Below are 26,173 nucleotides of genomic sequence, written 5' to 3'. Positions count from 1 at the left end.
AACATGGTGAAACCTAATCTGTACTAAAAATACAAAAATTAGCCAAACGTGGTGGCGGGTGCCTGTAATTCCAGCTACTCAGGAGGCCAAGACAAGAGAATCGCTTGAACCTGGGAGGTGGAGGTTGCAGTGAGGGAGCTGAGATCACGCCACTGCACTCCAGCCTGGGTGACAAGTACAAAACTCCATCTGGAAAAAAAGGCAGCATTAAATTAAAAATTTCAGGCTGTGTGTGGTGGCTCACACCTGTAATCCCAGCACTTTGGAAGGCCAAGATAGGAGGATTGCTTGAGGCCAGGAGTTTGAGACCAGCTTGGTCAACATATCGAGACTCCATCTCTCAAAAAAAAAAAAAATTAAAATTTTCAAATGAGAAACCAAGGGATATTTTTGAGATTAAGAATGGAAACCCAATTTATGTAAAGAATACATCTCTTTCCGCTAAGTATGAGGTCAGATTTACCCAACACAGCATTACTAGTGAGTGGCAGAACCAGACTTGAACTCATGGCTGCTGCTTCTCACATGCGCAAACACTGAAGAGTAAGAAACTCTATTATTATTCACAAACAACTAGGGAGCAAAAAATAGATGGTTTTTTAAAAAGTGGTTATTGAGGACCTGCTATGTGCGGAGCTTTACAAGTACAAAAATGATTAAGATGTAGTCCCTTCAGGAATTCACAACTTTTTTGTTGATATTAGTATTGTTAGACTCTGGGTGAACTCTGTTAAAAGCCACATTTGGAGAAGTATAGCTTAAAATGGTGGTCTTTTTGACTTTTGTCACATCTCAGCATAGCTTTGCATATGCTTCATTGCATCAGTAAGTCAGTAGAACTGTGGTCAGTTAATAGTGTATTTTAAATGACAGCAGGAACTGATTATGTAGGAAAGTCTTTACTATCCAATCTAGATAAGAAGAGGTATGTAAGGGGAGAGTAAGCATACTCAGCTTTTAGGAAGTTAGTGTTACTTCATCTTCACAGCATTCTGCAGAACAATTAAGAAAAAAATTCTTCAAAAAATTTGCTTTAGTAATATGTCTTTAGTATGGGAAGAAAGAGTAATGAGGGTTATAGTAATAGGCCGCCATCTTATTACAATGAATTTATATTTTATTTATATTCACACATACATATATTTATTAGATGTTATGATATGTGTATATTTAATTTTATATAGATATATAACATTCTGCCTGAATAAGCTCTGAAAAATACATAGTATATATACATTTATAAGTTTTAAATTTGTACTATCTTTTTTTCCTATTTTATACTAATAGCTACTTTTGGGATAGTACTCTCCAAGTACCACATTGTTTCAAAACTTCTGGCATTACTGCTTCATGAAAGTCTGGATTCAGGAGAAAAATTTAGCATCATGCTTACTCTTGGTCATTGCACAGAGGATTGTGGTAAGTATTGGATTTATTGAGTGTGGTTATTAAAATAGTAGAGCGGAAATATACTTCTGTTTTTTTTTTCTTCCAGTTATGTGAAGGTCTTAAAAGTATTGCTTTTCTCCTAGTCATTCAGACCTCAAATTAGTCATTTCAGCTCCTAATTCTCCTTCACTCATTGTATTAAGTCAGTCATTAAGACCTGTAGTTCTACTTCTGTTTACTCTTGATCCCTTTCTGTCCAGTTCCAATGCTGCCCTTCCAAAGTAGGCCCTCAAACCCACAACATCTTTCACCAATATTATTGCAGTGGTTTTCTCACTGCAGCACAGGGAGAAAGCTCCTTCCCTTCTACCTTCATTTTTCAGCCCACTCTGCACATTGCTGCACAAATCTGATTCTGTTCTCCTTGTTAAAACTTTCAAAGATTCTTTCTTTTTCTACCTATTACTGTCTCCTCTCTCTTTTCTCTTTCTTCTCCCCCTTTTATTTTCCTCCTCCCCTCTACTTTCCTCCCATTCTCCCTCTGTTCAATCTACTCCTTCTTACCAATTCTCTCCACTTTCCTCTCTACCCCTCTCTCTTCTAATCTCTCTCTGCTCTTTCCACTCTCACTTTTCCACTCTCCTCCCTTTGCTCTCTCTTGCTTCTTCCACTCTTTCTTCCTTCCCTTACTTTCTACTCCCTCCATTAGTTTATTTACCTATTCTTTCCCTTAACCTCTGTGTAATTTAGGATTGATTATACCCTTTTTCAAACCAAGTGAGTTTGTTGACTCTTATGAGTTATGATACTACTCTGTGGCTGCGTTTCTGAGATCACTTATGAGACAGGTATTTTGTGTAAGTGAATTATTTTCTTTTTCTTTCTTTTTTTTTTTTTTGTTTGAGACAGAGTTTTGCTCTTGTTGCCCAGGCTGGAGTGCAGTGGTGCAATCTTGGCTCACTGCAACCTCCGTCTCCCAGGTTCAAGCAATTCTCCTGTCTCAGCCTCCCGAGTAGCTGGGATTACAGGCATGTGCCACCATGGCCAGCTAATTATGCATTTTTAGTAGAGACGGGGTTTCTCCTTGTTGGTCAGGCTGGTCTCGAACTCCCAACCTCAGGTGATCTGCCTGCCTCGGCCTCCCAAAGTGCTGGGACTACAGGTGTGAGCCACCGAGCCCGGCCTTAAGTGAATTATTTTCTATATTAAAAATCCTTTTGGGGGCTGGACATGGTGGCTCACACCTGTAATTCCAGCACTTTGAGAGGCTGAGGTGGGCAGATCACGAGGTCAGGAGTTCAAGACCAGCTTGGCGAGCATGTTGAAACCCTGTCTCTACTAAAAATACAAAAAAATAGCTTGGCATGGTGGCGTGTGCCTGTAGTCCCAGCTACTCGGGAGGCTGAGGCAAGAGAATTGCTTGAACCCGGGAGGCGGAGACTGCAGTGAGCCAAGATTGTGCCACTGCACTTCAGTCAGGGTGACAGAGCGAGATTCCCTCTCAAAAAAAAAATCCTTTTGAAACTATGTGTTTCTCTATTTTAAAAATTTGTTGTTGTTGTTTTGTTTTGTTTTTGTTTTTGTTTTTTGAGACAAAGTCTCACTCTGTTGCCCAAACTGGAGTGCAATGGTGCGACCTCAGCTCACTGCAGCCTCCACCTCCCAGGTTCAAGCAGTTATTGTGCCTCAATTTCCTGAGAAGTTGGGATTACAAATGCCTGCCACCATGCCTGGCTAATTTTTGTATTTTTTGTAGAGACTGGGTTTCACCATGTTGACTAGGCTGGTCTTGAACTCCTGACCTCAAGTGATCCACCCATCTCAGCCTCCCAAAGTGCTGGGATTACAAGAGTGAGCCACCATTCCTGGCCTATTTTTAAAATTTTGAACTATGTTCATAATTATCACAAGGAAGAATTATGACCTCATATAGATAGTTTATGATAAAATCATTGTCCTCTTTGTTTATGTTTTCCAGAGGAAAATCAGTATGACCTTTTTAAAAACAATGGGCTTCCACTCATGATTCAAGCCTTAACTGAATCGCAGAATGAGGAACTGAACAAAGCTGCCACATTTGTGCTTCACAACTGCAAAAAAATTAGTAAGTGTACTATTACTTTAAGAACATACCAACCAAAGTTTATAAAGGAGAATTTATTTCTGCTTTCATGAGCCAAGGCCCTATAGCTCTCAGATTCTTCTTACATTTGAAAAGCAGACTAGGCCCTGCACAGTGGCTCATGCCTGTAATCCCAGCACTTTGGGAGGCCAAGGCAGTCAGATCACTTGAGTCCAGGAGTTCAAGACCAGCCTGGGCAACATGGAGAAACTCTGTCTCTATAAAAAAATATATATACAGAAAAAATTATCTGGGCATGGTGGCACACGCCTGCCAGCTACTTGGGAAGCTGAGGTAGAAGGATCATCTGAGCTCAGGAGTTGCTCAGGTCGAGGCTGCAGTGAGCTGTGTTTGCACCACTGGCCCTCCAGCCTGGGTCATAGAGTGAGACCCTGTCTCAAAAAAAAAAAAAAAGAAAATCAGAGTATAAAATTTGGACATGACAACTAGGGTATATTCAGCATATACAAACCCATGTGGAAGAGAGCAGCAGTATAGATAATTCATTATTTTATGCCGTGTGCACAAATTTAGTTTGCAGGAATTAAATTTGTGGACTAAGGGTTACTTATTGTTAAATCATAAGTACATTCATTTATTTAAAAATGTTTGGGGCTGGGCGCGGTGGCTCACGCCTGTAATCCCAGCACTTTGGGAGGCCGAGGCAGGCGGATCACGAGGTCAGGAGATTGAGACCATCCTGACTAACACAGTGAAACCCCGTCTCTACTAAAAATACAAAAAATTAGCCGGGCGTGTTGGCAGACGCCTGTAGTCCCAGCTACTCGGGAGGCTGAGGCAGGAGAATGGCGTGAACCCGGGAGGCAGAGCTTGCAGTGAGCCGAGATTGCGCCACTGCACTCCAGCCTGGGCGACGGAGCAAGACTCTGTCTCAAAAAAAAAAAAAAAAAAAGTTTGGGCTGGGCATGGTGGCTCACGCCTGTAATCCCAGCACTTTCGGAGGCCTAGGCGGGCGGATCACGAGGTCAGGAGTTCAAGACCAGCCTGGCGAACATGGTGAAACCCTGTCTGTACTAAAAATACAAAAAAAATTAGCCAGGCCTGGTGTTGCACGCCTGTAGCCCCAGCTACTCGGGAGGCTGAGGCAGAAGAATTACTTGAACCAGGGAGGCAGAGGTTGCAGTGAGCCAAGATCGTGCCACTGCACTGCAGCCTGGGTGACAGAGCAAGACTCTGTCTCAAAAAAAAAAAAAAGTTTGAGTTTCTGTTATGTACCAGGCAGAGTGCTAGACATCAGGGACATCAGGGATACAGTGATAAAAAACAGTCTGTGTATTCACAGAGCTTAGTTTTAACTACAGAAATAGACAGTAACTCAAAAAATGAGATTATGTGTTATTATAAATTGACATAACAAATATATAGGGATAGACCACAGGTCTTTAAGAGCCTATAACAAAGGAATCTGGTCTAGACGTGGAGCAGAAAAGGCATTGGGAGGAAGTGATTCTTGAGCTGAGAACTGAATGTCTAGAGTTAATTAGGTGAAAAGAAAGGAATTTGTTATCAGTGAGTGTCTCAAGCATAAGCAACAGTGAGGCACAAAGGCCCTGTGATAGGAGGGAACCTGGTGCACTTAAGGAATTGATGGCCAGTGTAGCTTGAGCTCAGAGGGCAGTGTCCATGATGAGAATTTTGATCTTTGTGGAAGAAAAACTGCAGACACAGTATGTTTAAAAAAAAAAAGGATTATAGGAAGGAATCAATTTATGAACATTTTTTTTTTTTTTAAACTACTTTATTTTTGAGACGAAGTCTCACTCTGTCACCCGGGCTGGAGTGCAGTGGCTCAGTCTCTGTTCACTGCAGCTTGTGCCTCCTGGGTTTGAGGGATTCTTGTGCCTCAACTTCCGGATTATCTGGGAATACAGGTGCGTGCCACAATGCCTGGCTAATTTTTTTTTTTTTTTTTTTTTTTTTTTTTTTAGTAGAGGTGGAGTTTCACCATATTGGCCAGGCTGGCCTTGAGCTCCTGACCTCAAGTGATCCTCTCGCCTCGGCATCCCAAAATGCAAGGATTACAAGTGTGAGCCACTGTGCCGGGCCTAAAAAACTAACTACTTTAAAACCAGTATCCATGTACCTGAGGGTGTTTATGTGTCTGGCATAACATATTTGCATGTTTTTTCTCCTGTAACTCTGAAGAGTAAAGTCTGATTTATGACTGTTTGAGTCCTGGGCCTCTGCTAGGTAATCTTCCACTTACTTTTCAGTACCAATTAAGCTGTTAAGATAGTCTGGATGGAAAAATTTCGAGAAAGGAGAGGGTGGGCTGTGAAGTTGTCCTTATATATAAAGTGTTTACATAACTTTTCATTCATTGTTTTTTCCCATACTACAAAGCTGAGAAATTATCTCTAAGTCTAGGAGAATATCCTTTTGATGAAAATGAAACACAGCAATTAAAGGACATAAGTGTGAAGGAGAATAATCTTGAAGAGCACTGGAGGAAAGCAAAGGAAATTCTACACAGAATAGAACAGCTTGAAAGAGAAGGAAATGAGGTTGGATTCTTTGTTTTAAAGAATATAGAACTTTTTTCAAATTTTTAAAATTTCTTTCTTTTTTCTCCATACTACACTGACATATAAATTTTTTGTTAATTTTTTTTGAGACAGAGTCTTGCTCTGTTGCCCAGGTTGGAGTGCAGTGGCACGATCTCGGCTCACTGCAACCTCCACCTCCCAAGTTCAAGTGATTCTTATGCCTCAGTCTTTCAAGTAGCTGGGATTACAGATGTGCGCCACCACACCCGGCTAATTTCTTTGTATTTTTAGTAGAGACAGGGTTTCCTCATGTTGGCCAGGCTGGTCTTGAATGCCTGACCTCAAGTGATCTCCCTGCCTTAGCCTCCCGAAATGCTGGGATTACAGGCATGAGCCACCATGCCCAGCCAATATTTTTTAACAGTAGAGGTTGGAGGGTAAAACATTTTTTCTTCCCAAGTTATTTTTTAAAGTTTTAAATAGTTTTAAATGGAAAACTCCATAGTAATACTGGAAGAATCATGCTTTGACATAAAACAAAAAAAAAAAGATTTTTAAAAAGTAGAAATGATGACTGAAAAGACAGGAAATGTGGAATATTGAGCCAAGAGATCTAACATCTGAATAATTGAGGTTCAAGAAAGAGAAAAGTAGTAATAATCTAATAACTTCTTTCCTCTTTATATAAATATATTTTTCTATGTATGCATGCTTTGTGTTTTTGTATATGCATATATGTTAAAAAATCAAAACATAGTGTCCAAGTTAGTATAATATAGTGATTTTATTATTTTAATTGTCTGAGTAGTATTCACTATTGCAGATGTGCCATAATTGATTTAACCAGTCCTTTATTGATGGACATGTAAGTTATATTTAAATTTTTACCATTGCAAACAACTCTAAATACCTGCTACACATGTACGTGTGTGTGTGTGTGTGTGTGTGTGTGTATTCTGTAACAGTTTTAATGAGATATAATTCACATACCGTACAGTTCACCCATTTAAAGTACAGTCAACCCTTGGTATCTATGGGGGATTGGTTCCAGGACCTCCCACAGATACCCAAATTCATGGATGCTGTGAACTTTAGGGAAAGTTTAGGCAAGTTATTTAATCTCTTTGTGCTTTAGTTTCATCATTGATAAATGGAGAAAATAATAGTACCTCTCAAATACCTAGATAGACATAGTTTTTGTTATGAAAGATACTGTCAAATTGTTTCACCACAGAAGATGTATCAACTTACACTCCCACTAGCAATGTTTAAGAGTACATGTTTCCCCACAGCGTTTTGATCTTTGTGAGTGTAATAGATGAAGAAAAATATCTCAGTGTAGCTTTAATATTTATTTATCTTAAGTGGGATGAAACATTTTTTCTTGTGTTTAAGAGCTATTAATATTTCCTTTCCTATAAACTATCTGTTCATCTTCTGTGCCTGCTTTTCCATGCTATCGTTGATCTTTTTTCATATTTCATTATAGTAGCTTTTTATAAATGTTATTTTTAAAAGTTATCCTTCAGCTTGGGCAACATGGCAAAACCCTGTGTCTACAAAAAAATACACAATTAGCCAGGTGTGGTGGTGTATGCCTGTGGTCCCAGCTACTCAGGAGGGTGAGGCGGGAGGATTGCTTCAGCCCAGGAAGTCGAGGCTGCAGTGAGCTGTGATCATGCCACTGCACTCCAGTGTGGGCAACAGAGCAAGACCCTGTCTCAAAAAATATATATATATGTATATCCTGTTGCTTAAGATATATGCTTTATACATATTATTTCTGGGTGTTTTGATTGTCATTTGGTTTTGCTTCTGGTTCTTTATTCCTGAGATCCCTGCCCAGAATAACGTTTTTGGTCTCTAGAAGAATTAAAAAAAAATTTTTTTATGTGGTCGAGTATATTAGTTTTATTATTTAATTTTGGGTAATACTTAGAAAGGTCTTATACCCCTTAAGAATATTAAAATATAATGGTTTCTTTTAGAACATATATGACTTTGTTTTTATATTTAAATATTTGGTTCATTTTGACTTTATCTTTGTATAAGCTGTGAGATATTCAACTTATTTTTTCACCAGATGGCTACCCAATTGTCCCAATATTGTTTAATGAATAAACTCCCTTTTCTTCCTAATGTAAACTGCCTTTTATCATATATGTTCTATTGGCAATCATAAACTTTTTCTTCATTCTTCATTATTTAAATGAAGTATAAATTGGATTATAAAGGGAATGGATTATATTGAAATTATTTGTCATTTTTACGCTATAGGAAGAAATACAAAGAGAAAACTATCAGGATAATATTTCATCTATGAACATAAGTATTCAGAATACATGGAAACATCTCCATGCAGATCAGATTGGTCGAGGTAGCAAAGCAGAAGATGAGGATAAAAGCCATTCTAGACAGTTACAGAGTTATAAGTCCCATGGAGTCATGTCTAAAGCATGTACAAATGATGACCAAATGAAGACACCGTTAAAGAGCACAAATCCAGTCCATGCTTGTTACAGGGAGAGTGAGCAAAATAAGACTTTATATAAAGCCAAGTCAAGCTGCAATCAAAACTTACATGAAGAAACTACTTTTGAAAAGAATTTTGTTTCTCAATCAAGGTATAGTTTAATAATTGTGTGTAACTTTTATTTATTCAGCAAGCATTTATTGTGTACTACAGTATGCCACACTGTTAAATATTGGGCATGTAGAAGTGACATGATGAAACATGGTCTTGGGAAGAGCCTAAAGTAGGAAGTGTTGGGAAAGGAGTTTGGACAGGGAGGTATGGGCCAGTTAATCTAGGGCCCTGCAATGTCATACTGTGGATTTTGGGTTTTAACTCACAGGGTATAGGGAGTGATTGAGGATTTTAAATCGAGTGGCATAACAGATTTGAATTTTAGAAAGGATACTCAGAAAATAAAACCTAAACGGAAACCCTTTACTTGAAGTAACAATGCATGCATTGATAATCAGCAGTATAGCAAAAACTGTTTTTAAATTTAATGTGATAAAGGGAATAGGATGTGAAGAAAATTTGGTTTGGGTTTGCCCTTTTGTTTGTTCCCTGCACTTTGTCTCTAGAACATAGTCTTTTTCCCTTGCAGTTAGTTTGTGGGGCTAGACCTGGGATTGTAGCTTTTCTTAAACCCTTTATTGGGTTGTGCTCTTCTGTTGGTTACTGTACTTGGGAAAAATGAAGAGGATGCTGCTACATTTCGGGCAGGTTGAAGGGTAAACTAAGTACCAGGAAGAAGGGTTACACCAATACCACCCCTTTTATCTGTTTCAAGACCATTCTTGATGTTAATTTTAACTTGATTGCTCAGGTATGGGAATTGGGAAGCAGTAAGATATGGTCCTGGGCCAGCCTTCTTGACCTCCATCCCAAGCTTTCCACCCATACCCTTCTTTCTCCTATAGAGTTAGCCGTATTTCTTTTCCTTTTTTCTTTTTCTTTTCTTTTTTTTTTTTTTTTGAGAAAATTTCGCTCTTGTTGCCCAGGCTGGAGTGCAATGGCATGATCTTGGCTCACCGCAACCTCCACTTCCCGGGTTCAAGTGATTCTCCTACCTCAGCCTCCCGAGTAGCTGGGATTACAGGCATGTGCCACCACGCCCGGCTAATTTTTTGTATTTTTAGTAGAGATGGAGTTTCTCCATGTTGGTCAGGCTGGCCTTGAACTCCCGACCTCAGGTGATCTGCCCGCCTCAGCCTCCTAAAATCCTGGGATTACAGGCGTGAACCACCGCACCCGGCTAGGGTTAGCCATGTTTCTACCTCAGCCAACTTATTAATATTTTCATCTCTTTGAAATGCTTTTTTTCTCCTATGTAGTAGCTCCTACAAATATACGTACATGGACAGATAGCTATAACTATAAAGCTACTGCTATGCCTGCTATCTGATCTACAGTTCTTGCCTTTTTCTGTACTGCCCGTTAATCATTGTGACAGTATAATCAAAACTTGTATTTATTCATCAAGGACTACAGGGTTCAAACATACAAATGTTTTGGGGGTTAGGAAGGATTTTTAAATTCAGGTCTTTAAATGATTGTTGTTAGCACTTTGCCATCCTGCACCCATGTTCATTTTTGCTCCCACTGATTTTGTTCTCTCCTTTTTGCCTTCATCTCTCCTACTTCCTTCTTTTTATAATCTTTTTCTTCCATGTTTCTTCTGGCATCAATACTGTTGCCCTCTGGAGTCTTGTTTGACTCTAGCTCTAGAAACACAGCTGTAATTGTTGCAGGCCCTACTTTGGCAGAATTTGGTAGATTGTGGTTGATCGTGATTCCAGGTTGCTTTTGCCCACCAAACACCGAAAATCACAACACTGCTTACAGAAACATTGGTCCACACACCAAACAGTATGTTTACTTTTAGTAATCTGGTGTCTATTTTCTTTTAGTGACCATGTTTTTAAACACCCAGTTCACATTGCCAAAAATATAAAGCAGCAGTTACCAGTAACAGGTATGATTAAAAATGTTTCTTTGGTTTTTTAATAAAACAGATATTTAGGTAACCAATATAGCTAAAAATGCACATTGACTGGGTGCGGTGGCTCACGCCTGTAATCCCAGCACTTTGGGAGGCCTAGGTGGGCAGATCAGTTGAGGTCAGGAGTTCAAGACCAGTCTGGCCAACATGGTGAAACCCTGTCTCTACTAAAAATACAAAAATTAGCCAGGTGCGGTGGTGGGCACCTGTAATCCCAGCTACTCTGGAGGCTGACGCAGGAGAACTGCTTCAACAGGAGGCGGAGGTTGCAGTGAGCCGAGATCATGCCACTGCACTCCAGCCTGGACGACAGAGTGAGACTCCATCTCAAAAAAAAAAAAGTCCATTGCTATATTGGCCCTCTAAAGCATAAGCCACACCTTTGACTCTTTCTGTTGTAAATGCCTTCCATTAAGATCCAGAATCTTTCTGTTTATTCACCAGCATGACTGGAGGCATAGTACTAGGCTAAGGTTTATGAAAAGCTTGATATTTAATAAATCCTGAAAATATCTGATTCTTTTCATTAATCCAAAAATCCTTCATTTTGCAATTTTTTTCAGATCCATTTACATTATGTTCAGATATAATAAATAAAGAAGTAGTCAGTTTTCTAGCAACTCCCAGTTGTTCCAAAATGTTGACGTATAGGTGCTCAGGTAAGTATTTTTTTAATTGCAGTTGTTTCACAGTCAAAGCCTTCTATGATATTAACTAGAATTTTTTTTTTTTTTTTTTTTTGATACAGAGTCTTACTCTGTCACCCAGGCTGGAGTGCAGTGGCGCGATCTTGGCTCACTGCACTCTCCACCTCCCAGGTTCAAGTAGTTCTTGTGCCTCAGCCTCCCAAGTAGCTGGGATTACAGGTGCCCACTACCACACCTGGCTAATTTTTTTTTTTTTTTGTATTTTTTCGTAGAGCAGGTTTTTACCATGTTGGCCAAACTGATCTTGAACTCCTGACCTCAAATAATCTGCCTGCCTCAGCCTCTCAAAGTGCTGGGATTACAGACATGAGCCACCACGCTTATTGTAATTAACTAGAATTTATAATAGTTCTACATGTATGATTTACTTTGTTCCCTTTGGAGAAATAATACTGTGGAATATCAAAGCATTCAAATTAATATCTTCTATCTGGGCCAGGTGAGGCAGCTGTAATCTCAACACTTTGGAAGGCCAAGGCTGGAGGATTTCTTGAGGCCAGGAGTTCAAAACCAGCATGGTCAACATAGCGAGACCTTGTCTCTATAATTAAAAACAAAGCAAAACAAAAAAAACACCTTTTATCAGCATCAGGCTGAGCTTCCAATATTTGTATGTATGAATAAACACAGTTAGTACCTTTTTATTACTTTATTATCTTTTTGTCGTAATACCATCTATGAATTTAACCTTACTGAGTAAAATAAACATTTTTTAATGTTTTCAGAGAGCCGTTATTAGTAGGTATGCATTCTGGATTATCCTGTAAACATAGGCATTAAGTTTTAAAAATACCTATTTTTATATTTATAATATGTAAATGTTTCTACTGTTTCATGTTCATTATTTGTTTTTTCTGCAGGGCTCTTGTAAATGTTCCACAATACTTATTCCATCCCTTCTCCTCCTCCTTCACACCCTGGTATTTCCTCTTTTTTCATCTTGCTGTTGTACTCTGCTCTATGGACAAAATTGAGGTTCTCTATATTCGGCTCAGAACATCATTGTTCTTCCCTCTTGGATGAAGAGGTTATCTCTATTCTTCTAAAACTGATGTCCGGCCGTAAGCTGAATCTCATATCTTTTTTTTCTCCACATTTTAATACTAATTGCAAAATCTTTCTCTTCACTTCCATTCTATTCATTAACTCCTTTTGTTTCACCTTGAACTATGCTCATTTTTCCTCATCTTAAAAAAATACCCAATAGTTTGTTTGATTTGCTATCCTTTCAATTATTCATCCACTCCTCCCAGCAGATGCACATATACCATTAGAAAGTAAATGTATTAGGCCGGGTGTGGTGCCTCATGTCTGTAATCCTAGCACTTTGGGAGGCCGAGGCGGGTGGATTACCTGAGCTCAGGAGTTCACGACCAGCCTGGTCAACACGGTGAAACCCTGTCTCTACTAAAATACAAAAAATTAGCTGGGCATGGCAGCATGAGCCAGTAATCCCAGCTACTCGGGAGGCTGAGACAGGAGAATTGCTTGAACCTGGGAGGCAGAGGTTGCAGTGAGCTGAGATCATGCCATTGCACTCCAGCCTTGGTGACAGAGCGAGATTCTGTCTCCAAAAAAAAAAGAAAGAAAGAAAGTAAATGTATTTAATAACAATAAAAAAGTACAAATATTTATTTCAGTTTAATTGTATTATTTTTTCAAATGGCTACTAAGTTGTTAGAATATAAATACTTATTAAGTTGTTTTGGATCTGACAGAATCATTAGGCATTTCTTTTGGCTTAGAGGTGCCATGAACCTAGAAAGTTTGGGAATCTCTGGTCAAAAGTATTCTAGGTGGCAGAGTGGATGTTCTGTAATTGCTTAGTTTGTATGAGATGGTTATTTCCTTGTTCCTTTCTCCCCTAGTTACCATTCATTCATTCCACAAACATTATGGAGTGCTTAGTCCTTGGCTGGCACTGGAATCGAAGATGAATAGAACTCAGTCTTCACCTTTATCTTTCTCTTCTTGCCAGATTGCCACAAGTATTCTCCTCAAGACCTGGTCTATAGCACCTACGCAGTTCTTTCACTACATTTACTTTTGTAGCATCATCTATCATTTTATTGATGGTTTTCAAATATGTATCTTGACTTTTGGCTTCTAACGTGGGCTATAGCCTTATTCTTTCATTTCCAGTAGTTCTCAGCACATACCCACTTCAATATCTTCTTGTTACTTTAAGCTTAATGTATCCTAAACACAACATCCACAGCATCTTTCTTCCTTTTAAATTGGCCTCCCAACTCACTGCATTTCTGTCAGTGTTGCCACTATTTGTCTGGTCTCCCAGACTTTAAGCCTTGAATCATCCATGACTGTTCTCTCTCGTTCCGTCCCTTATTTCTAGTCTATCAAATTTTGTTCTTTTTTGCCACATAGGCCCTTTTTGTTTCATGCCTAAATTATCGCAGCAATTTTCTAGCAGTCTTTGTCTCAAGCCTCTCCAACTCCCAAGTATAATATGCATATCACTGTTAACTTATCTTCTTAATATGTGCTTTATCGTGTCATCATGCTAAAGAACCCTCAGTGCTTCTCTGTAACCCACTGAATCAACCTCTCTGCCTGGCTTTCAAAGTTGTATGGAATTTTGTCCTGCTTCCACTTGTTAAATTTCACTGTACATTTACTCTGAATCTGCTAGAAATGTGCTATGGTTATTTCAAACTTTGCCATTTGATCAAGTACTGAATTTCTTGAGAATTATCCTAAATGTTTCCCTTATCCCAACAGCTCATTATTCATCAAACCCTGCTAATTTTACCTCAGAAATCTCTCCATTCTCCCCGCAAATGCCTGGTTTCAAAATCCCTTCATTTATTTTCCGGACTACTAAAGTAACCTCTCAACTGATCCTCTTGCCTTCAGGTGCCCTTTCTACAAGACAAATGAAATTGTGTCATCTTCCTGCTTTTAATAAGTATCTCTATGTTCCTCCCTGTTGCCTTGAAGAGAGTTAAAATTCCTTAGCATGGCTTTCAAGACTTTTCTTGGTCTCGTTCCCTGCAACCCTTCCCATCCCCAGCTTTTCTCCCATACTTCTCTGTACTCTAGCCATATTAGAGTGTCCATGATGCTCTGAATACTATGCTTTTTCACACTTCAGTGGTTTTGCACATCTTTATTGTACTGAAATGTCTTCATCTCAGCCAACTATCTGCGTGGCCAACTTCTAGTCCTTTAGGAATGGGCCACTAATACAATTAGGTGACAAACTGATGGAGAACTTTATACTGGATGGACATGGCTGACATTATCTGAACCTATGAATCTATCTTTTTTTAAAAAATGTTTTTCCAACTTTTATTTTAAGTTCAGGGATACATGTGCAGGATGTGCAGGTTTGTTACGTGGGTAAACATGTGCCATGGTGGTTTGCTGCTGATCTATCTTAATATTTAAAAAAAGAGGGAGTTTTTCTAACCCTATTGGCTCAAGAGGCTGCCCAATTACAATTTCTTTTTTAAAAAAGAGAGAGACGGACAATATGTACCTCTTAATATGATACAGTAAGAAACATACAATACTACCTTCATGGAATTCTAGTAAAAACACTTGAACCTGAATCTGACCAATCATTTAGATTTAATTACTAGTTTATAGGATACACAACAACATTTTAAAGGACACAACTAGGATGCAATCAGCAAAACTTAGCCTTTGAGAAACTATAGTACAAATGACCTAGTATCTTCAGTAAGTAAATGACAAGGAAGAGAGGGGAACTGGTAGATTAAAAGCACCTTGACATATGTTAACCGAATGTAAGTCAGACACAGTGGTGCGTGTGTCTGTAGTTCCAGCTACGTGGGAGGCTAAGGTGGGAGGATTGCTTGAGCCCAGGAGTGCAAGTCCAGCCTGAGCAACATAGTGAGACCCTGTCTCTTAAAAAAAAAAAAAAGTAATGATGAACCTTATTTGGATCATGATTCCAACAACCAACTTTCAAAAGAAATTTTTGAATTGATAGGGAAAATTGAACACTAGATGTTAGATTATATTAAGCATGATTTTTTAGGTGTCATAATAGTTTTATCTGTTTACAAAAAGGAGTCCTGGCCGGGTGTGGTGGTAGCTCATGCCTATAGCTCAGCACTTTGGGAGGCTGAGGCAGGTGGATCACTTGAGCCCAGGAATTCGAGAACAGCTTGGGCTACATAGTGAAACCCGTCTCTAAAAAAAATACAAAAATTAGCTGAGTGTGGTGTTGCATGCCTGTAGTCCCAGCTACTTGGGAGGCTGAGGTGGGAGGATTGCTTAAGCCCAGGAGGTTAAGGTTGTAGTGAGCTGAGATCATGCCACTGCACTCCAGTCTGGGTGACAGAGTGAGACACTATCTCAGAAAAAAAAAAAAGTCCTGGCTGGGTGCAGTGGTTCACACCTGTAATCCCAGCAGTTTGGGAGGCTGAGGGGAGAGGATTACTTAAGCCCAGGAGTTTGAGACCAGCCCTGGGAATGTAAGGAGACCCTGTGTCTACAAAAAATAAAAAATTAGCCAGGTGTGGTGGAGCATGCCTGTAGTTGTAGCTACTTAGGAGACTGAGGCTGGAGGATCACTTGAGCCCAGGAGGTCAGGGCTAAAAGTGAGCTGTGATCATACCACTGCACTCCAGTCTGGGTGACAAGGAGACCCTGTCACAGGAAAAAAAACAAACAAACAAAAAACAATTCCTTATCTGTTAAGGATGCATGTGAAGTATTTACAGATGAAATGATACTTTAATGTAAATTCCAGGTGTCATAATCCAGTGCATACGTGGGGACAGAGCTGAGTAGGTAGAGGTATAAATAAAACATGATTAGCCATGAGTTAATAATTATTGAAGCTGGGTGATAGATATATGGGAGTTCAGTGTTTGAAATTTTACATAATAAAATGTTAAAAACAAAAAAGATGACTGAGCTTAAGGATCACTTCTTTTGGATATCTTCCCTTAACAGGGACTCTTGCTCAAAACCAGACAAACTAGATATTCCTTTTTCTTTTTTTTGAGATAGAGTCTCACTCTGTCGCCAGGCTGGCGTGCAGCGGCGTGATCTCGGCTCACTGCAGTCTCTGCCTCCCGGGTTCAAGCGATTCTCCTGCCGCAGCCTCCCGAGTAGCTGGGATTACAGGGGCGCGCCAATACACTTAGCTAATTTTTGTGTTTTTAGTAGAGACGGGGTTTCACCATGTTGGCCAGGGTGGTCTCCATCTCCTGACCTTGTGATCTGCCTGCCTAGGCCTCCCAAAGTGCTGGGATTACAGGCGTGAGCTGTCTTTTTTTTTTAAGAAACAGGGTCTTATTCTGTGTAGTGGTGTGATCATAGCTCACTGCAGCCTTGAACTCCTGGTCTCAAGGGATTCTCCTGCCTCAGCCTCTTAAGTAACTAGGACTACAGATGTGTGCCACCACACCCGGCTAATATTTTTTTTGGTAGGGACAGGGTCTCACTATGTTGCCCAGGATGGTCTTGAATTCTTGAGCCCAAGTGATCCTCCCACCTTGGCCTCCCAAAGTGCTGGGATTACAGGCATGAGCCACCACTCTCAACCCTTCAACCCTAGATGCTCTTTTCTTTTCTTTCTTTCTTTCTTTTTTTTTTTTTTTTTTTTTTGAGACAGAGTCTTGTTCTGTCACCCAGGCTTGAGTGCAATGGTACAGTCTCAGCTCACTGCAACCTCTGCCTTCCAGGTTCAAGTAATTCTTCCACCTCAGCCTCCCAAGTAGCTGGGATTACAGGCACCTGCCGTCATGCACGGCTACTTTTTGTATTTTGAGTAGAGACGGGGTTTTGTCATGTTGGCCAGGCTGGTCTTGAACTCCTGACCTCAAGTGATCTGCCCACCTCGGCCTCCCAAAGTGCTGCGGTTACAGGCATGAGCCACTGCACCCAGCCTAGATGCTCTTTTTATTTTCTTTTTTCTTTTTCTTTTCTTTTCTTTTTTTTTTTTTTGAGATGGAGTCTCGCTCTGTCGCCCAGGTTGGAGTGCAGTCGCGATCTCAGCTCACTGCAACCTCCGCCTGGCGGGTTCAAGCGATTTTCCTGCCTCAGCCTCCCAAGTAGCTGGGACTACAGGCACCCACCACCACGCCTGGCTAATTTTTGTATTTTTAGTAGAGACGGGGTTTCGCCATATTGGCCAGGCTGGTCTCGAACTCCTGACCTTGTGATCAGCCCGCCTCAGCCTCCCAAAGTGCTGGGGTTACAGGCATGAGCCATTGCACCCAACCTAGATGCTCTTTTTCTTTTCTTTTCTTTTCTTTTTTTTTTTTGAGATGGAGTCTCGCTCTGTCACCCAGGTTGGAGTGCAGTCGTGATCTCAGCTCACTGCAACCTCCGCCTGGCGGGTTCAAGCGATTCTGCTGCCTCAGCCTCCCAAGTAGCTGGGACTACAGGCACCCGCCACCATGCCTGGCTAATTTTTGTATTTTTAGTAGAGATGGGGTTTCACCATATTGGCCAGGCTGGTCTCAAACTCCTGACCTTGTGATCAGCCCACCTCAGCCTCCCAAAATGCTGGAATTACAGCGTGAGCCACTGCGCCCGCTCTAGTTGCTCTTTTTCTTTTCTCTTCTTTTCTTTCTTTCCTTTTTTTTTTTTTTTTTTTGAGACAGAGTCTTGCTCTGTTGCCCAGGCTGGAGTACAGTGGCACAATCTCAGCTCACTGAAACCTCCACCTCCTGGATTCAAGTGATTCTCCTGCCCCAGCCTCCCAAGCAGTTGGGACTACAGGTGCATGCCACCACACCCTGCTAATTTTTGTATTTTTAGTAGAGACGAGGTTTCACCATATTGGCCAGGCTGGTCTCGAACTCCTGACCTCATGATCCCCCCACCTTGGCCTCCCAAAGTGCTGGGATTACAGGCATGAGCCACCGTGGCCGGCCTAGATGCTCTTTTTCTAAAGCACCGTAACTGTTCATACCTCCCTCCCAGCACTTATTTCACTCTGTTGTATTTGTTGTCTTTACTCCCTCATATGATTTTGAGCTTCTTGAGGTGTTTATAGTTCCTGATTTTACTTCAGTTACCATCATATAGATATTTGCTATCATAGATTTGTTACTAGATATTTTGTGACATGTACACATAACTTTAATTTGTTTTCTTTTAGGTTGCATAGCAGTAGAAAAATCCCTGAATAGCCGAAACTTTAGCAAGCTCTTGCACTCTTGCCCATACCAATGTGATCGTCACAAAGTCATTGTGGAAGCTGAAGACAGATATAAAAGTGAACTAAGGAAATCACTTATCTGTAACAAAAGTAATTAATTCAGCAGCTTTAAAATTGTAATTATGGCTATACCTTCTGAACTGTTATCTAAAGCATTAAATATATTAAAAACTAGAAGATAAAATAATCTTAAAAAGAAAATCTGTCTCTAAGCAACAAGTAATTGAAGATGTACCCAGGGAGTAGTCTTAGACTGTTGGTTTAAAAATTCTTCCTAATCTATCTAAGTATTCCCACTAGACGGGGGAATAAAGGAAATATACTAATGGAATTGATATGCTATTACTCAGATTGATATGCTAAATGTGCTAAATGTTTTCCATATTTTTCAGAAATTCTGCTGACCCCACGTAGAAGACAACGACTCAGTAATGAATCTACTACCCCTGGAGGAATAAGTGAATATATTTAATTTTTTTTTTTTCTTGAGACAGGGTCTGGCTCTTTACCCAGGATGGAGTGCAGTGGAGCAATCTCGGCTCACTGCAGCCTCCGCCTCCCAGGTTCAAGGGATTCTCCTGCCTCAGCCTCCTAAGTAGCTGGGATTACAGACATGTGCCACCACACCCTGCTGGTTTTTGTATTTTTAGTAGAGATGGGGTTTCACCATGTTGGCCAGGCTGGTCTCAAACTCCTGACCTCAAGTGATCCGCCCACCTTGGCCTCCCAAAGTGCTGGGATTTCAGGCATGAGCCATTGCACCTGGCTGAATATATTTAATTTTTAAATGAACTTAAATTTCATATATTTCTGAGAAAGAACAGCTGAGTGGTTGTTCTCAGTCTCATTATTAATGGATCTTAAATGATAAACCTTGCCTCTGATGAGGGTCAGACCTTCTAATAAAAGAGACTTTCCTCTTCCCTTCATGTTGCTTGCTCACTCATTGCCTGCCAGCAGGGGAAGGAGCAGGAGGAAACTAACATTTATTAAGCACCTGCTAGGTGTTAGGTGTTGTATAGATATTATTTCCTTTAATTCCTATAGCAATATTGTAAGATATTAATTTGCTCCTATTGTAAGGCATAATTATTAATACTTGGTAAGTGGCAGAACTTAGATTCAAAAAGCCATTCTCCAGAAGCCCTTGTTCTATCCTCACATTTCTATTTTAAGAACAAAATTATTATGCACAAGTGCTTCAGAGAGACTTTGCAGGTTTTTGTTCATAACTATAGTGCTTGAAACAATAAAAATTGAAGAGACAAATAGTATAAACTTTAAAACTCTGCTTGAGAAATAAAAATGCCTCTTAAACAATTAGTTAATTTATGGGAATTTTTATTTAACTATAGGGTTAACATTTCACATTGATCACCATTTCCGATGTATCAGAAACTTAAATAACATCATCATTTTCTTTTATTCCTACGGAGTTAATACCTGCAGACTAAAATAGGTTGGATATATTAATTAGTAACATCTATAGAGCCACTCTGTTATTTAGACATTTGGACGTGATACATTCAGGAAGCATTTTGCCACATATATTTATTTGTCTATTTTCACTGCCAAAACTTTCAAGGAAATTTCAAATTTGCTTTTTATATCTGAGTCTTTTTCTAGATTAAAAGTTCTGCATGCAAATTATAATTAAGTATAGTACCACTACAGATGAGCCCACTTTCTGAAGTAATGTTTTCTATAGTAATTGTTAGAAAATGGGTGTCTTTTCATAGAAACATCATGCACTTGGAGATCTTGTTCTTGACAAGGGCTTGGCATCAAATTAATAATAGGTGTTTTTCAGCAACATGTCTTCAAAGCAAGTATGTAACAATGAAAAATATGCTGTAATCTATTTGCATATTAAAATAATTTGCAGAACTTCATGAAATGTGCATAATAATGGTTATACAATGATTATATACAGCAGTCCTATATACTGTTAAGTGACATCGAGCTCAGAAAAACATGCCTTTTTTTTTGTAGGTAAGACTTGCTTTAGCTAAAACCAAATAATCTGGCCTACTTTTTAGAATTTAGAGAGGAACCTTGAGAAAGTAGTGATTCTTACATCTCTTTCACAAGCCGGCCAGGAATATTTGGTATGTTGCCATTTTTTCCCCCTTGATAAACTTAACCTTTTTTTAGGATACTCACCACCATTCATTTAATTATACTTTATACTCAAATGTGAGCCCATTCTTCTGAGAAGGAACCACTGTCCTAAGCATTTACAGATTTCCCCAAGTCTCTATTTCAAGATGGATTGGTGTTTTGAGAGGGCTTGAAAAATAAAAGAGTCCTTAGAATTAAGCCCTCTTGCCCATTTTCCCTTGCTCTTCCCTAATACCTAATATTACGAGGAGCACTAAAGAAGTCACAGAGCGGGGAGCTTGGGGTGTAGAGAGCTGCTTCCTTCTTCCAGGCTGCTCAGTACTCTGCTGTAGGAATCTTTGAGGATTTGGGCACAGATATTAAGTATAAAAGTCAGGGAGATGGCAGCCACAATGGAAAAGTGGGGCTTTACATGATCAACTCCAGGGCTCAATATCCTGAAAGTTATAGTAACCAATCTAGTCCTGATTATTATGGGTTCAAATCATTTAGCAAGGGAAGTTGAAACCTATTTCTTGGATAGCCGCAGTTTTCCAGTACACCCAAAATGAAAGAATAATTTCATTGATAAGCTTTGAGATAGTTTTACCAATAAATTTTTTCTCTCAACAAGTATTTATTGACTACCTACTATGTGTCAGATACTATTCTAAGCACTGGGGATACAATGGTGAATAAAATAGATCAAAATTGCTGCCCTCATGGAGCTTACATTCTAAATAATACTATTAAGTAATAATCAGACATTTACACTGATATCTCAACCTTCTGCTGGGAAGATTTTTTCATCTGTTTTAAAAGGTGTGAACTGTGGCTCTTAGAAAAGGTAAACAAATGGCTGTCTTGGCCTGCAAGGGCAAGGTTTTCTAAGGGTGACCCAGGACAACTGCACCCAGTACTACGAAAGTAAATAACAGCCTCAACTGGACATACAAAAAACTTCTCCTCACCAGCATCTACCCACATTGATAACATGAGATAATAATGAATGAAAAAGCTTAAAGAAAACTATTTGCTAGTAATCATCACCAGAAAATATTTGTTTACAGATACCAGCTGTATATTCTTTCTTTATAGAAAGTATCCCTTAAAAACCAAATAGTTAAAAACTTCCTTCCTCATTGTGCAGCCTATATTTTGAGTTTTGATCTAGCTGACCATGTGTTTTTAAAAGCAAATTTCAAAAGACCCTTATTCTTAAAAATATTATCAAACCTAATATTTAACAAGTGTTGATATTCTTTTCTATTCTATCAAGTTATGGAGCCCTTTGGGAAGACTGTATCTCTAAGATACGTAAGCTGTTTTTTATTTTTATTTATTTATATATTTTGAGACAGAGTCTTGCTCTGTTGCCCAGGCTGGAGTGCAGTGGTGTGCTGTCAGCTCACTGCAACCTCTGCCTCCCGAGTTTAAGCAATTCTTGTGCCTCAGCCTCCCGAGAAGCTGGGACTACAGTCATGTGCCACCATGCCTGGCTACTTTTTGTATTTTTGGTGGAGAGAGATTTTTGCCATGTTGACCAGGCTGGTCTCGAACTTCTGACCTCAAGTAATCCACCTTCCTCAGCCTCCCAAAGTGCTGGGATTATAGGCGTAAGCCACCGTGCCTGGCCGGTAAGATGTTTGTTAACTGTCCTCACAGGAATGTTGAATTAACAATCAAATGTTTATAAACTTTTGTTTCTTGATTGAAAGATGTTGTATTACTACTGTCAATTAAGTTATAATTACTGAAGAAGTCACAGTGATAGCAACTAGCTTAATATTAGGCAGTCAGGTTTTTAAAATTGAAGTGGGTTTCCACATGATGAGAAGCCCTGGCATTTCTCACTCTGTAGTTTATATCCTTAGGTATAAGTTAAGCATATCCAAATAAGCACTTATGTGCATCTCAGGACCTTTGTTCAGCAAATACTAATATATTCTACAATTCTAATTATAGAAAAAAGAAGAATTCGCAAAAACTTTACTGAAGAAGAAGTAAATTACCTTTTCAATGGAGTTAAGAAAATGGGAAATCACTGGAATTCAATTTTGTGGTCTTTCCCCTTTCAGCAAGGACGGAAGGCTGTGGACCTTGCTCACAAATACCAGAAGCTGACCAAACACCCCACGTGTGCAGCTTCTTGATTGAAAGAAGACTGTCAGTTTTTAGTTTGGATTCTTAAAATACAGTGCCTTGAAAGATACATTTAAAGTATTTTTCTAAACTCTCATGAGAAGGAATGTGGAAATGATACAGTTTTCATTAAACAGTTTTTGTGATGCTGAAACTCATCAAATTACAATGATTTATAAAGCAAATATATCATCAGTGTACGGATTAGTAAGAAAATTCCTTCATAAGATCAAACATTTGTTTAGGAATATGCTTTAATTTTTCCTTAAGCTTAAAGGACACAGAGAAAAGAATTAGCCTTTAAATGTTATTTGACATTATATTGCAATAAATACTATGTGGGACATTTGGATTTTAGTATTTTTATATGGTACAAAAGTCCCTCCCCAGAATTCAGAAAGAATAGTTCCCCAAGCTATTTAACTAAGGTTCCCATACACTAAATCAATATTTGACATTTTGTTAATTAAAATGTTTCCTTGGCTGTGGTGGTGGCCCATATTTGTAATCCTAGCACTTTGGGAGGCCAATGTGGGAGGATCACTTGAGGCAAGGAGTTTGAGACCAGCCTGGGCAACATAGTGAGACCCCTATCTTTACAAAAAAATTTAAAAATTAGCTGGATGTGGTGGCATGCCCCTGTGGTCCTAACTACTTGAGAGGCTGAGGTGGGAGGATCGCTTGAGCCCAGGAGTTCGAGGTTGTAGTTAGTTATGAGTGTTTCACTGTACTCTGGCCTGGACGAGAGCAAGACCCTATCTCTTAAAAAAGTTTCCTCTTCTATTGTTTACTGTAGTATCCTAGAGGAAAAAAAAAAAAGTTTCTTCTTCTAAAGACTAATTATGCAGTTGCTTTGAATACTCCCACATCATATAGTCAGGTTCACTTCTTTTTGGTGTATGTTTATTTGCTTTAGCTTTTCAGAAATGTCTACACTTTCCCTTCTTCTCCCTCTGTATCTTTATCCTTCATATTGATGAGCCCTAGTTACTTCATGTTGCAGCAGAACAATGTCTTGTCCCCTTATGAGTTTAGTCACTGACCACTGGATACCTCTGTCTTTGCAAAATGTGTCCAGAAATGTCACCCTAAGAAATCCAGCCTGACTGGCATGGGGGGCTAGCTTCTTTGTTAGCGTCAGTGAGGTTTTATGGGTTCTACCCTAAGATGTTTCTTGGCATTCTACATGACCAACTCTTAGATTATAGTTAATACAGTAATGACGTTTAGATTATCATTTTTATTTCAAATAATTTCCTATCCTATTCATTTTTAAATTAAATTTTACTTTATTTGACAGTCTTACTCTGTCGCCCAGGCTAGAGTGCAGTGGTGTGATCTCAAGTCACTGCAGCCTCTGTCTCCTGGGTTCAAGCAATTATCGTGCTTCAGCCTCCCAGGCAGCTGGGATTACAGGCGGATGCCACCATTCCTGGCTAATTTTTTTTTTTTTTTTTTGTATTTTTAGTAGAGACGGGGTTTGGCCATGTTGGACAGGCTGGTCTGGAACTCCTGACCTCAAGTGATCCGCCAGCCTCGGCCTCCCAAAGTGCCGGGATTACAGGTGTGAGCCACCGTACCTGGCCTTCCTATGCTTTTTTGTTAAACTCTTCCACAGGACTTTAATAGTTCCTGCTAAATTTCAACTTGTTAGATTTAGTCTCTGCTCAGTTTGTCATGCAGTAGATAAGGCAACCCTTCCTGCTTCAGGTCATCCACAACTTCCATGACTGCTGCTGTATTCTTATCCAAGTCACTGATGGCACCCTGAATTGGCTGGCCAAGGCAGGAGGTTTGGGCAGGCCCCTAGCAGCCTCATCTGCTGGTCCCTCCTCTTCATCAGCCACCTCTGGGCTAGTCTTCAATAAGCCTCAGTGCTATCATCCAGCATTGATTTCACTTTCGCATCTAAGATGTGAATTGTCAAATGCCCTGTTGAAATCTGCATTTGCTGTATCTGCAGCAACCGCCTACCTGGTACTCCTGCAAAAAAGAAAGATACTGTGTAAATCTGGTACTGTCTTTTCCTTTAATGTTTAATCACAAAATTTCACTTAGTGCTGATTAAGCTCACTGGCCTTTAATTTTCAACTCCATCTTCTGTCCTGTGAAAATTCAGCACTGCTTGCCCTTTTAGGACTTCTGGCACTTTGCCTGATTTTCCCAGATTTCCAAGGGAGGAACTCAGTGGGTTTTCACTCTCGTCTTGTTTAAACCTTACATCCAGTTTGGCAGATGATATGCCCATTTGTTTTATCCCGTAATTCATGCTGCCAGATTTTTTGGCATCAGGATCACAATCCTACTCATCTGAAACCTACTTAGGTGGTGCTTTTCTGCCACATTCCACTTCCTTGTGATATTTAGAAATGTCTTGTTAGCCTGTTTCCATAGAGAATGGCAAGAGCCCTCAAGTAGAGGCCACACCTAAAATTAAGCTTGATAATGGAATGTATGTTTTTCCTTCGGTTACTCTCCGCTCTTTCCCTTTTCCATCCCCTTTCGTTTTCCTCCCCGCTCTGCACCTGCCAGCTGGCCCCCAAGGAAATTAAGGGCTCCTCTTCTGGTGTGAAATGCTGGCTCCCTGAAAACATCATTTTAAAAAGCATGTTAATAAAGCAAAGCTAAGTGTATTATGCACTGCGGTCAAGAGCACTACCTCACAGTCTTTAGTCTTCGGAGGAGGATGGGGAAATGCAGGATATTTATGAGGATTCTGGGGTCTTCCTTAAGGCTAGTCTTTCAATGCAGGGCTTGAGTAGGGTTAGGCCAAGTTCATGATATAATGGTCCGAGGTTGGGGAATAAATTAGAAGTACCGAATGTTATCTTCTAGCCTTGGGTCCTTGGGTGGGTTTCTTAAATTTTTTGAGCTTCAGGTTCCTCATCTGTGAAAGGGTTAGATAAGATTCAGTGAGATAATGTGTGACTCTGGCACATGGTGAGCTCTAGATAAATGGCGCTTTTGTGTCCATCAGTCTCATTCCCAAAGCCTAGGCTTTCGGGTCAGTCATCCGGCCGCCCGACCCGCAACGGCGCAGGGGAATCGGCGAGCGTGGCGGGGTGCTGCGCTGCGCCCCTCAGCCGGCAGAGGCCGCCAGCGCGCCCTCGGTCCGGACGGTGCCCGCCCCTGCCACCGCCTCCCCGCGCACGGCTGCCCCGGCGGCTGCCTGACCGCCGCCCGCCACCTCGGCGGCCTCGCAACCCGTGGGAGCCCGTGGCCATCGCAGACCTAGAGGACACGTTGGGCGGCGCAGTCGCCGCGGCAAGGTCGGCGGGCGGCGCGGCGCGAGGGACGGCGAGCGGGGGGCGGCCCGGCCCGGGTCCTCGCGGGTCCTCGGCGGGTCCGGGGGAGGGCCCTCTTTGTGGCTGCAGTTGGCAAGATGGCGCCGGTGGGGGTGGAGAAGAAGCTGCTGCTAGGTCCCAACGGGCCCGCGGTGGCGGCCGCCGGCGACCTGACCAGTGAGGAAGAGGAAGGCCAGAGCCTATGGTGAGGCCGCGGGCGGTCGAGCCGGGCCGTGGGGGGCG

At 40.5% G+C, this 26,173-nt stretch overlaps 2 protein-coding genes across 4 annotated transcripts in view; both read left to right on the top strand.

The window, feature by feature from the left end:
• Window positions 1-24,205, top strand: part of TERB1 (telomere repeat binding bouquet formation protein 1) — a 46,773-nt gene extending 22,568 nt beyond the window's left edge. For 2 of the 3 annotated variants that reach the window (XM_055100291.2, XM_008977341.6), the window contains 9 exons: window positions 1,288-1,419; window positions 3,368-3,493; window positions 5,876-6,036; window positions 8,296-8,642; window positions 10,441-10,505; window positions 11,096-11,191; window positions 18,345-18,494; window positions 18,797-18,862; window positions 22,470-24,205. In XM_055100291.2, coding sequence (XP_054956266.1) covers window positions 1,288-1,419; window positions 3,368-3,493; window positions 5,876-6,036; window positions 8,296-8,642; window positions 10,441-10,505; window positions 11,096-11,191; window positions 18,345-18,494; window positions 18,797-18,862; window positions 22,470-22,657 — 1,331 coding nt within the window. In that variant the 3' untranslated portion in view covers window positions 22,658-24,205. The remainder of the gene's footprint in view (window positions 1-1,287; window positions 1,420-3,367; window positions 3,494-5,875; window positions 6,037-8,295; window positions 8,643-10,440; window positions 10,506-11,095; window positions 11,192-18,344; window positions 18,495-18,796; window positions 18,863-22,469) is intronic. The other variant, XM_055100292.2, reaches the window with a different exon arrangement.
• Window positions 24,206-25,805: 1,600 nt separating this feature from the next.
• The window catches only part of DYNC1LI2 (dynein cytoplasmic 1 light intermediate chain 2), a 30,855-nt gene continuing 30,487 nt past the window's right edge, over window positions 25,806-26,173 (top strand). The window contains exon 1 of the mRNA XM_034940351.3: window positions 25,806-26,135. Coding sequence (XP_034796242.1) covers window positions 26,029-26,135 — 107 coding nt within the window. The 5' untranslated portion in view covers window positions 25,806-26,028. The remainder of the gene's footprint in view (window positions 26,136-26,173) is intronic.

This window comes from Pan paniscus, chromosome 18, assembly GCF_029289425.2.
Source record: "Pan paniscus chromosome 18, NHGRI_mPanPan1-v2.0_pri, whole genome shotgun sequence".
In the NCBI taxonomy this organism is placed as follows: Eukaryota; Metazoa; Chordata; class Mammalia; order Primates; family Hominidae; genus Pan; species Pan paniscus.
Note: the sequence above shows the minus strand (reverse complement) of the source record. Positions and strands in the feature narration are given on the sequence as shown.